The sequence below is a fragment of the Myxine glutinosa genome, unplaced genomic scaffold (assembly GCF_964187855.1).
Source record: "Myxine glutinosa unplaced genomic scaffold, kmMyxGlut1.1 SCAFFOLD_617, whole genome shotgun sequence".
In the NCBI taxonomy this organism is placed as follows: domain Eukaryota; kingdom Metazoa; phylum Chordata; class Myxini; order Myxiniformes; family Myxinidae; genus Myxine; species Myxine glutinosa.
This window is the reverse complement of record NW_027616712.1, coordinates 98,529-111,076: the sequence shown is the minus strand read 5'-3', so window position 1 is coordinate 111,076 and position 12,548 is coordinate 98,529. Positions and strand designations below refer to the sequence as shown.

General features: G+C 44.7%; 1 protein-coding gene across 1 annotated transcript in view; it reads right to left on the bottom strand.

Moving 5' to 3' along the window:
• LOC144889050 (E3 ubiquitin-protein ligase rnf213-alpha-like) overlaps positions 1-12,548 on the bottom strand; it is a 170,254-nt gene that overhangs the window by 71,415 nt on the left and 86,291 nt on the right. The window contains exon 10 of the mRNA XM_078768858.1: positions 3,920-4,018. Within this exon, the coding sequence (XP_078624984.1) occupies positions 3,920-4,018 (99 nt within the window). The remainder of the gene's footprint in view (positions 1-3,919; positions 4,019-12,548) is intronic.

Here is a 12,548-nt window from a genome sequence, read left to right as displayed (position 1 = left end):
GTCCGACCCTCCAACTCCTTGTTATTCAGATCCTTTTCTGCCTCTCTGGCGTCCTTTGAGTTTTCAAACGTGACAAAGCCAAACCCTCTTGACTTTCGTGTCTCCCTGTCTTTTATCAGCAGCACATCCAAAAGCGGTCCATAGTTGCTGAAGGCAGACTCCAAAACATCTTCCTTTGTTTTGAAGTTCAGTCCACCGACAAATAACTTGCTAAACTTGTCGCCATCTCTAACTGGTGTGGTGTTATTTTCCCTACTGGGCTTTTTAACAACCATCGGGTTACCATAAACTTGACCACCGGCCAAATCATTCCCGATAACAACCGATACTCCCTCTACAGGAAGAGTGGCTTGTAAACCTACGGTGACAGGTCCTGACACCAAATCGGACTCCAAATGGATGACATGAAGTGGAGCACTAACACAGCCACCAATCTCCTGTAAACGAACACTATCCCCAGTTGCCGTCTCCTCGGACCATGGCAAGATGCCTTCAAGCATTAAAGATTGATGTGCTCCTTGCAAAAGATGATGGGAATAGAGCCTGTGATTGATGCTGTGAAGAGGAACAGGTTGAGATGGTTTGGTCATGTGTTGAGGAAGGATGAAAGTGACTGGTTGAGAAGAGTGATGGAAATGAATGTAGAAGGAAGCAGAGGACGGGGAAGACCGAGAAAGACTTGGCTAAAGATGGTGGAAGAAGAAATGCGGGCAAGGGGGTTAACAAGGAGAGATGCAGAAAATAGGGCAAAATGGAGAAGATTGTCATGGGGACAGCAAGGCTAACCCCCGCTCTAGCAGGGAAAATGGCCTTTAAAATGCATGTTGTTGTGTTGTTGTGCTCCTGTGTCCCTCAATATCCTAACCGGTCTCGGGTTAGTCGAGGCTCCATCCAGTGACACAAGCCCCTTGGAAATAAATGGTTGGTAACCCTTTTGAGGGCGATTTCTCACAATGGCCATCGCATTTGGAGTCGTACTTGTCGAACTCCGCTCCTGATTTTCCTTTCCCAGAGCATAACAGTTGGACATCCAGTGTCCAGGTTTATGGCAAAAAGTGCAAGTAGGCCCGGAGGAGAACCTCGTGGTCTGCAAACGCATGGGGGCGACGGTCTGCCTCGAGCCCCCCGGACGATAGGTCTGTCCTGGAACTGCAGTCTTCTGATTTCTAGAAGTCGTGGTGTCAAAGTGGACCTCATTTTCATCCCGAGGCCACCCCCATGGATTTTCATTCTCCGCCCCTGATGTACCATAGCTCCCCTGGCTAGGTCTGGGCGAGAAGTTAGGTTTGTGGAACCCCATCCTGTGTGTTAAGGCATAGTCATCTGCCATGGTGGCTGCCTCATACAGATTTGGTACTTTCCTTTCCTCCAGATGAACTTTAATGTCCTCGTGGACACACTGTTGAAATTCCTCCACCAGGATCAATTGACGCAATAGTTCGAAGTCTTTCCCTACTCCTTTTGAATCACACCACCTATCAAACATGGTTTCCTTTACTCTGGCAAATTCCACATGGGTCTCACTCTCCCTCCTCCTGGCATTCCGGGATTTTTGTCGGTAAGCTTCCGGGACCAATTCATAGGCTTTGAGAATGTGTTTCTTCAATACCTCGTAATCTGCACATTGGTCAATCGGTAAAGCCGAATAAATCTCTTGAGCTTTACCCACCAGAACACTTTGCACTAGTCTGAACCAGTTCTCCTCAGACCAGTTTAACTGTCGAGCCACTTTCTCAAAGTGTGGAAAAAACTTGGCTACCTCCTTTTCATTGAAGGGTGGACCCAGCCTCACATGTCTGCCAACATCCCAGGTGTTCTGACTAGGTGTCGAACCAGTCAGCAGGGATGGTACCTCTCCCCGTTCTCTCATTAACTCCAGCTCCTTGACTTTAATTTCCTGCTGACGCGCCAATTCACGGTCCTTTAACTCCCTGTCGGCTTTTCTCTCCTCTGCTTCGAGTTCCCTTGCAGCTCTCCTTTCCTCTGCTTGTTCCTTTTCTCTTCTCTCCTGGAGTTCTCTTTCCACTCTCCTTTCCTGGAGTTCTCTTTCCACTCTCCTTTCCTCGGTTCTTTCTTGTGCTTTTTTTCTCTTCTAACCTTTCCTGGAGTTCTCGTTTCAGTGCTGCTCTTTCCTTTTCTGCTTTCCTTTCCTCTGCTTTTAACCTTTCCTGGAGTTCTTGTTCCTGTGCTTTTTCCCTTTCCTGGCTCTGTAATTGCATCTCCAGTTTCCGGAGCTCCACATTTTCTTGCTCTTCTGGTAACCAATCCCAGGCTACCTCTTCCCATGCTTCTAATCCCCCCATAGATTGTATCACCACTGTCTGCAACTCTACCTTCTTCATATTAGTTCGGACCTCCAAGCTAAAATGTTTGGCCAATTTCAAGAGGTCCGATTTTACTAACGCTCTGAACTGTGCTTCACTAGGGGTCACTGTAAACTTCTCTGCGTCAAACTCCATAGTGACTACTGGTAACACCTGTTAACCTTCACACAAGAAATTTTTAAGAAAAAAAAAAAAAATTTTTTTTTTTTTGCTGATTGTTTTTGGAAAAAAATTGGGAATGTTGGAAAAAGTTCCAAATTTGGGAATTCTGAGAATGTTAAGGAATTCTGTCCCGGACGAGCCCCCACTTTCTGTTACGGGGTCCTCACCGATCTCCTGGTCTCGGTAAACCTCCAAACCCCACGAGGAGCCCCGGCAGAAAAAATATGTTATCCGGTGTCAAAAACAAATCAATAGTGGAACCACACCCAAAGATTGTAAATGGACCGATTGTATTAAAAGCACACAGGAAAAACATACAGCAAGGAAAGCAATCAGTCATACAATTAACCTCAAGATGGTACCACCTTATTACGTAACAGAAACTCACAGATCCCAGTCCCAGCTCAGCAGCAGCTCGGCAGTGATCCGCGCTCCCAGTGAATGGAGCCCAACCCTTCAATGTCTCTATAACTCAACGGAGATGAAGCGGAGACGCGAAGAGGCGAGTACGGCGGTGTAGGTAAGGCATGGACCGTCACGTGGTCTAATCCAACCGCATCCTGACCGTTGACAGGGAATCCCAAATAAGCGATCTGGATGTGCACCTTCCCCGTTCAGTCAACGAACCGCAGGGCAATCTTCCGACGCCGTTTTAGTGCACACACCTATTTCGGTAAATCACCGGATGGCGGGACCCGCGGATGCGGCCAACCCAAGGTTCCGCGAACGACGCGCGAGGTCCCGGTAATGGCGGCTGGCTCGTCCTCGAGCCGGCGCTGCTAAGCGAAGATTCTCCGGAATCACACCTGTATCTGACTTCGCCGGCTTTTCCACAATTCCAGCGATCACCAATCGCTCAAGATTCCCTTCCCGGACTCAAAGTTCTCTCGCCATGTAAGCTCGCCCAAACCAGGTGCGGAGCTTTGTCAGAACCTCCTTTTCCTTTTTCCACACGTCCTCCTCCTCCTCCCCGACCTCTTCCAGCCCACTATCCATTTCCGGTATTATTTTATCATGAGCGCTGTTAAACCTTTTAACTATAATAACCCTTTCCCTTCAACCACAATCACCAGAATACTTAGAACCAACAACAATAATCATAACAACAATCATTAGTGCCGAATCCGTAACAATATATATATATATATATATATATATATATATATATATATATATATATATATATATATGTGTGTATATATATATATACATACATATATACATACATACATACATACATACATACATACATACATACACATATTTATAAATACTCCATGAGCCTTAGATTACTTTTATTAATATCTAGATGTTATCAACAGCAGAATCACAATGATGATCTTTTGATTGAACATTGTGGCAGGAAAAAAATGATTTTTTTGTGGGAAAAAAACCCCATAAATCAAGCTACACATGATTGATCAAGCACATACCTTTGTGATTTCTTCTTTCAAATTTTCAGTTAAAAACCTTTTCCAGCAATGATTCCAATTGTCCAAGCCAAAGTCAAACATAAGCAGCATGTTCCATTTCTGAAGCATATAAGACATCATCAAGTGCAATAGCAGCTGGGGTAAACAACAAATTCTGGCATACTACAAGAGTAAGTGTTTTGAATAGAAAGTGGTTTGGTCAAAGTGTTTTATCACGTTGGTATGAGTTCTCTGCAAAATATCATCAATTAGGGATGGGAATAATGTTGATAAATACCGCTAAACATCGACATCAATAAAATACCTATTCTAAATATTGATATCCCTTCAACCATCGCATCATAATTAAAGATCCTTCCACCTCTTCATTAATTGCATCGCTGTACTTCTGAAACTCACTAGTTCAACCCTAGTATCAACTTCAAGGAATATTAAACTCCATTATACAGTGGCTTGCAAAGGTATTCACCCCCTACCAACAATGCCACATTTAAATGAATTACAAATTACGTGGAAACAATTTTTCCAAATGAACTTTTTATTCATAACTGAAGAGATCAAACGAAACAATGTTATGGTTGAAGGAGGTTACATGTCAGGAATACCTGCAAAAAACGTGCACAAATCAAAATTCAGTGGTTGCAAAAGTATTCAGCCCCTTAGGTCAGTACTTAGTGGAAGCACCTTTTGCAGCAATGACTGCTATGAGTCTTTTTGGGTAGGTCTCTACAAGCTTTGCATAGTGAGATGATGAAATCTTTGTGAAAATTGCTCTAGTTCTGCCAAGTTTGATGGGGATCGTCGATGTACTGCAATCTTCAAGTCTCTCCATAAATGTTCAATTGGGTTCATATCAGGTCTTTGACTGGGCCACTCAAGAACATAATTTGTTTTCTTATTCAGCCAATCCAGTGTGGCTTCAGCTTTATGCTTCGGATCATTGTCCTGCTGAAATATGAATCTCCTACCCAGTTTCAGATTCGTTGCTGACTTAAACAGGCTTTCATCAAGGATTCTCTTGTACTTTGCACCGTCCATTGTCCCTTCTATCCTAACAAGCTTGCCAGTCCTACTGATGAAATGCTGCCCCATACCATGATGCTGCCACCACCATACTTGACAGGAGGGATTGTGTTGACTGGGTGACGTGCAGTTAGGCTTGCGCCAGACGTAACACTTTGAATTTAGAACAAAAAGATCAATTTTTGTCTCGTCTGACCACAAAACGTTGTGAAGGGAGCGAGCTATTGTTGATTGATGAACACTGACCCCCATCTTGGACATAGAGCCTTGCTGATCTTTCAAAGTCATTGTTGGAATATACAGTGACATCCCGAATCAGTTTCCAGCTTAATTTTAGGTGAAGCCACTGATTACATACAGGTGAAACCCATTACACTTATTTTGTTGTAACCTTTCAAACAAATAATTTGCTCCTAAGGTGAATTAGGGTTAATTAGGAAAAGGGTTTGAATACTTATACAACTGAGAATCATCTGATTTTCTCTGTTAATTTAACTTATTCACATTTTATCTGCATTTTTTTTAGCTTTATCACTTCAAATTAGTTTGTGAAGACTCCATCTATTAAGTTTAATTTGAAAGCTTCATGAAATAAGCTCAGAAGACATCACAATGTGAAAACTTTGGAGAGGGGTGAATACTTTTGTAGGCCATTGTACTAGCAAATTAAATATAAATGTCAAATGCAATGAAAAATTAAGGTTTCAAGTACAGTACCAATAAAGTTCCAGAATCTCTATCTGTTCAAGAACAGCTAATACAGGGTGTTTATAAAGTCTCTATCTATTTCAGAGATATAACGGGTAACTAAATAGAGAGGGACTTTATAAACACCCTGTATAATCTTCATAAAGGATGCAGGCATGATTCAACTTTATAACTGATGCAATACTCAACATTGGAATTGCCATTAAACTCCTGAAAGTGACAAGAAAGTTTCAGGTTCAAGTACTGTACAGAATTGTATGGCTGCGGCTACCCTCGCCAGATGGCATTGCATTTGTTACCCTTATCCTGGAACGGTCCTTGTGTCAAGATTCCTTAAAGAAGAATGTTTCAGGAAGCTTATCAACACTCAAGGTTTAAGTAACTCATGACCATATTTTAAATCACTCGCATATAATGGTAAAAACGTGCTTCGTCACATGAGTCCACATGCATCACCGCAATAAAGGGAAGTGAACCGATCGCCCCAAGTGGAAATGACACAAAACATGGGTGGCACAAAAATATGCATTAATACAATCGGACTTGGTGCCATCACGACCATCACCAGAGGGTATTGCATTTGGGTACATTTGTTAGTTTCTTTGTGTGTCTGTCTGTGTTGAGCTGAACATAATGTGCTAACGTAGGCTACAAACACAACCTAGAGTTAGCCAATATTACAGGTCATCATTTTTCAACGGCTGTAAGCGCGCACAGCTGTAAGGACAAAGGACAGGAACAGTGGTGAGTTTGAGGTGAAGGTGGGAGTGCATCATGCATCAGGGGTCGGTTCTAAGTCTACTACTATTTGTAGCTGTGATGGAGGTGCTGGCTCGGAACGTAAAGGAGGGTTTACCGTGGGAGTTGTTGTATGCAGATGATCTGGTGTTGATTGCAGAAAGTATGGATGGACTGAAGGAGAAGATGAACAAGTGGAAGGAATGTATGGAGACAAAAGGTCTGAAGGTGAATATCGGAAAAACGAAGGTGATGTCAAGTGGTAAAGCATGTGGTGAGGTGGAAAGAACTGGGAAGTGGTCGTGTGCTGTGTGCAGGAAGGGTGTCGGAGTGAACTCCATTCAGTGTACAATATGCGCTGAGTGGGTTCATCAAAAATGTAGTGGTTTGAGAGGGTCATTAACCAGTGTGGCAGCTACATTCAAATGTAAGGTGTGCACAGAGGGAGCTGCAGATGGAGGAAATGTTGAGTTGGATCTTGGAGATGGCGTGAAGCTGGAAGGTGTGAAAACATTTTGTTACCTAGGAGACATGCTGTATAGAGAAGGTGGATCAGACTCGGCAACGGTTGCTCGAGTGAGATGTGCATGGAAGAAGTTTCGGGAACTGAGTGGCGTGCTGACGAGGAGGGGAGTGTCGTTGAAGCTGAAGGGAAAGGTGTATGCTGCATGTGTGAGAAGTGTTATGATTTATGGGAGCGAGACATGGGTAATGAATGTAGAGCAGCAACGAAGGCTGGAAAGGGTGGAAATGCGAAAGGTTAGGTGGATGTGTGGAGTATCGTTGAGAGAGAGGAAGACAAATGATGAATTGCGAAAGATGATGGGAATAGAGCCTGTGATTGATGCTATGAAGAGGAACAGGTTGAGAAGGTTTGGTCATGTGTTGAGGAAGGATGAAAGTGACTGGTTGAGAAGAGTGATGGAAATGAATGTAGAAGGAAGTAGAGGACGGGGAAGACCGAGAAAGACTTGGCTAAAGATGGTGGAAGAAGAAATGCGGGCAAAGGGGTTAACAAGGGGAGATGCAGAAAATAGGGCAAAATGGAGAAGATTGTCATGGGGACCGCAAGGCTAACCCCCGCTCTAGCAGGGAAAATGGCCTTAAAATGCCTGTTGTTGTTGTATCATTTTTCAACAGAGTACCTCCATAAGGTACATTCTATTACAATGTGAGCACATCTATAAAGTACATACTATGAGAATGTGAGTATGTTTATAAAGGATGCATTATTAAGAATGTAAGTACGTCAATAAAATACATGCATTAAGAATGTGAGTGCATCTACAAAGTACATACTATTAGAACTTGCATACGTCTAGAAAGTACGAAACATGACCATAAGTCTACAAAAATGCACACAATTTCAACATGAATCTATACAATAAAACCAAAAAGTTATGTTTGTCCACTGTATTAACATAGCCTTACATCGTCAATCCATTGTCGACACACCACACAAACGCGTACACGCCAGCGTACATAAACACCACACAGAATACACCACACAAAAACAAGTCCTGGTGAGGGTCTGCAATCTCTGATTGCTCTTTTTGTTTACTAATTCATTTTGAATGACATGGCTCAAAGTACATTATGTGCAGGAAGTAAACAAGTGATGAATATTCATATAAACTGAACAACTGAAGAACAAGTCTGCCAAAGTCTTTAAAAATTACATTGAAACTAAAAGTGCAAGAATGTGGGTGCATGGCACAGAGTAGGAGGTTCGAATGCAGAATTTTCTTCGTAATCTAATCATACCGGTAATTGCAGATATGTCTGAAGGAGTGATAAGATAGATCCGCTGTAGAATGCCCATGTAATAGGTGTTAACTCTTGAGAACAAACATAATTAGATCCTTCTAAAACTGCCTTGTCATCAGAATTTCTTTTAACATTTTTTTTAAAAGGGGACATTTAACTGGCTCTTGTGCGAGCTTGTAATTTTTAAAGATCCCATGGTATCGTTTGCACAAAGGTAGTTATTAATGCGAGTCACTGGCTAATTTGATTTGCTGCATAATCAAGTTTGTATTTACTACTTAGTATGTCTCAAGAGTTGAACAAAGTTCTATGTTCAAGGAAAAATATCTGGAAAACTACATTATAGAGGCAGTGAATGGTTTCAGAAAAAAGCAGTCAAGAAGGGTTCATACTAATGGAATGTGCAGTAAGATCAAATAACAAAATCATTTGGAACTTTGATGACGTTAACTTTCGATGTTTCTACCTGAGCCACCACCACCACAACCACCACCACCTTTCGAGGCCATTTTTCCCCACGAGCAGGGGTTGGCCTTTTTTTGGGCAATATTTTATGGCTGGATGCCCTTCTTGCCGCCAACCCTGTTAGTCGCCTATGGCGACACGCAGGGAATTACCAGTGAACAGGTACTCAATTTGCAGACCTCAGAAGGATGACAGGCTGAGTCAACCACCCTGGCGTTAATTCAGCGATCGACCGGGATTTGAACCCAGGATCCAAGGATCCCGAGCCGGCATCCTAACTGCTAAGCTAACTCCAGGCTGTTTCTATGATGTTTCTATGATGATGATATATATTGATGATATATATGTCGAGATGATGATATATATGATGATGATATATATATGATGATATTGTTTTCTATGATATATATTTTCTATGATGTTTCTACCTGGCACATTGCAAATACCCGAATAAAAAACTGCATGAAGTTTGGTGTCTGTGTGGAAAAATATGGAAAACTATCCTATTAAAATAATCAATATTGTGAGAAAAGGCAGTGAAGAATCTTGGCAGACAGAGCCCATAGAAATTATTTGGAATCTTGTCATCAAGACTTCTTATGTTGTAAACTAGCTCTTAGGAGCAATTTGGTTCGGTTGCGAGAGGACGCTGGCGTTGCATATTCGCCGCTTCTCCGACTGGATGGATGTACAGGGTCTGCTTCTACTTTTCTGACCTGACATCTCACACCTGTCCTGCCTTTTCACACCCGCACGTGCCGCGTGTTCTCCGGCTGGATAACGGAATCTGCTTTTGATGGTACGGAATACGGAATCGAAAGGCCCGCTCCCGTTGTTTGTGGCCGTGGCCTTGTTTGCCGGTGGCCTTGTGGTCTTGGTGGCCTTGTGGCCTTGTTTGCCGCTGTGGTCTTGATTAGCGGCTGCAGTCGTTTGCCGCTGCGTTTGCCGCTGCGTTTGCCGCTTTGCCTCCTCGACCTTGGCCTCGTACTCGTCCCTTCGCTCCTGCCTGGCATGGCTCTGAAGTACTCCGCCGCAAGGCTTCTTCTGCTCAATACCCGCTCCACCCCATCATGCATCTCTGCCATCAAATCAAATGGACTCCTCCGACGACCCAGGTACATTCACCGTGGCTCCGGTCGCAAGTTTGTTTATTTGCAATCAGGTCACTCCATCCCCGTCCTCTGGTCGGCTCAGCGCACTCTCACTCTTCGTCCCAGCGCACCTGGTCACAGCAACCCACACGATCGCACCTCTTGCCTACGAACCCTGGCTAAATCACCTGAATTCATCCCTGCTGTTCAAAACAACATCAAGCTCACCCTGTTCAACACCCGGTCCCTCAACAATAAATGCCTCATCCTGAACGAATACATCCTGGATAACAAACTGGACTTTCTCTGTCTCACCGAAACCTGGCAACAACCTCTGGACTACTACACACTCAACCTCACCACACCCAATGGATATTCCTACGTCAATAAACCACGCTCGGAGGGCCGAGGTGGTGGAATTGCCGTTATCCACCGTCAAGACATCAAGACCAACCTCATCTCCATCTCATCTGCTCCATCATTTGAACACCTGGCTTTAAAACTCTCTGGTCACACGCAGTCAGTCATGGCTGTCGTCTACCGCCCTCCCAAACCACACCCATCATTCCTGTCTGACTTCTCCTACTTTCTGACCCAGCTATGTTCCCTCTCCCCCTCAATCCTCCTCCTTGGTGATTTCAATATCCACATGGACTCCACTGACTCCACAATAACCACTGACTTCACTGATTTACTCACCTGCTTTAACCTCACTCAACATGTCGACTTTCCTACCCATATCCGTGGTCACATTTTGGACCTTGTCTGCTCCACTGGATTAAATTTGCACCATCTCTATGGCTCCGACCTCACCCTCTCTGACCACTTAGCCATCACTCTGACCATCAACATCCCCGCCCCAACACCAAGGCATTATCGCACAATCAACTTCCGTAAGCTAAACTCTCTTTCACCTACCTCATTCTCATCCACCCTCTCTGAAAAAATGTCCACTTCTCCCTTCATTGACCTCCACACCCCTTCCGACCTCACTGACTACTACAACCACACTCTCTCCTCCTGCCTTGACCAGCTTGCGCCTGTAAAAACCAAAACAGTTTCTTTCACCCATTCTGCTCCCTGGTTTACCCCTGAACTCCACCTGATGAAAACTCGTGCTCGCCAACTTGAAAGACTCCGCAATAAAACGGGTCTCACAGTTCACTCCCAAGCCTACAAGGACCACATACAACACTACAAAGATGCCCTCTCCCGCGCCCGCTCTGCCTACTACTCTCAAATTATCCACTCTGGCTCCGGAAACCCAAAAGCACTCTTCTCGACAATAAACAAACTCCTCCGCCCCCTGAACACCACCACCCAGTCATTCACAGTAGACAACTGCATCTCCTTCCTCTCTTTCTTCCAACGCAAAATTGACAACATCTACAACAGCTTGACCACCGCCGCACCCGCTCCCCCTCCAACCACCTGCCCCCCCTTGTCCTGCCATCCCCTGTCTCGGTTCTCCCCAATCTCTCCTACTGACCTCTCTGAACTCCTCATAGGAATGAAAACTGCCACCTGCACTCTTGACCCCATCCCCTCCAGCTTTGTCAAAGCCTCCCTCCCTGCTCTCTCTCCACTTATCATTGCAACAATAAACTCCTCCCTGTCTACAGGCATCGTCCCACCTTCCCTCAAAATTGCTGCTGTTACCCCCATTCTAAAAAAACCTGGTCTAAACCCTGACACCCTAAACAACTTCAGACCCATCTCCAACCTACCCTTTCTGTCAAAAGTTTTGGAACGCGCTGTAGCCACTCAACTCAAACATCATCTCTCTGCCAATAACTTGTATGAAACATTCCAATCCGGATTCCGCTCCAACCACAGTACTGAAACTGCTCTCCTCAAAATCACCAACGACCTTCTCCTCTCCTCTGACGCTGGCAACCTCAACATTCTCGTCCTCCTCGACCTCAGCGCTGCCTTTGACACCATCGATCACACTATCCTCCTCACCCGACTTGAATCCACCTTTAACGTCACCGGCACTGCCCTCTCTTGGATTAAATCATACCTCTCTGACAGATGCCAGTTCATCTCCATCAATAACTGCAAATCCCCCACTGCTCCCCTCCCCCAAGGTGTCCCCCAAGGTTCAGTTCTTGGCCCCCTCCTCTTCATCCTTTACCTGTCCCCGCTCGGTCACTTAATCCGCCGTCATGGTCTCCAATTCCACTGCTTCGCCGATGACATCCAGCTTTTCATCTCCACCAAGTCCGTCTCCACCGACACCCACTCTATCCTGACAAACTGCATCACTGAAATAAAATCCTGGCTTCAAATCAACTTCCTCAAGCTTAACTGTGATAAATCTGAAATAATCATCATTGGCCCAAAAACGCTCACAAAATCCACCCATAACTTTGCCCTCAACATCGACGGTATCCCAGTATCCACCTCCCCTCACATCCGGAATCTTGGCGTCATCTTTGACCAAACCCTTTCCTTCGACAAATACACTAAACAGATCACAAAGTCAGCCTTCTTTCACCTGAAAAACATTGCCCGTCTCCGCTCATCCCTCTCCTCCACGGCTGCAGAAACCCTCATCCACGCCTTCATCACCTCCCGTCTGGACTACTGCAATAGCCTCCTCTATGGTTCACCCTCAAAAATCACCAATAAACTCCAATACATTCAGAACTCCGCTGCCCGTCTACTCACTCATTCCCGGACCCGTGACCACATCACCCCCGTCCTTTACAAGCTTCACTGGCTCCCCATCCCCCAGAGAATCCAGTACAAAATCCTCCTCCTGACATACAAAGCCCTCCATAACCTGGCCCCATCCTACCTGGCTGACCTCCTCTCCAGACACACTCCCACCC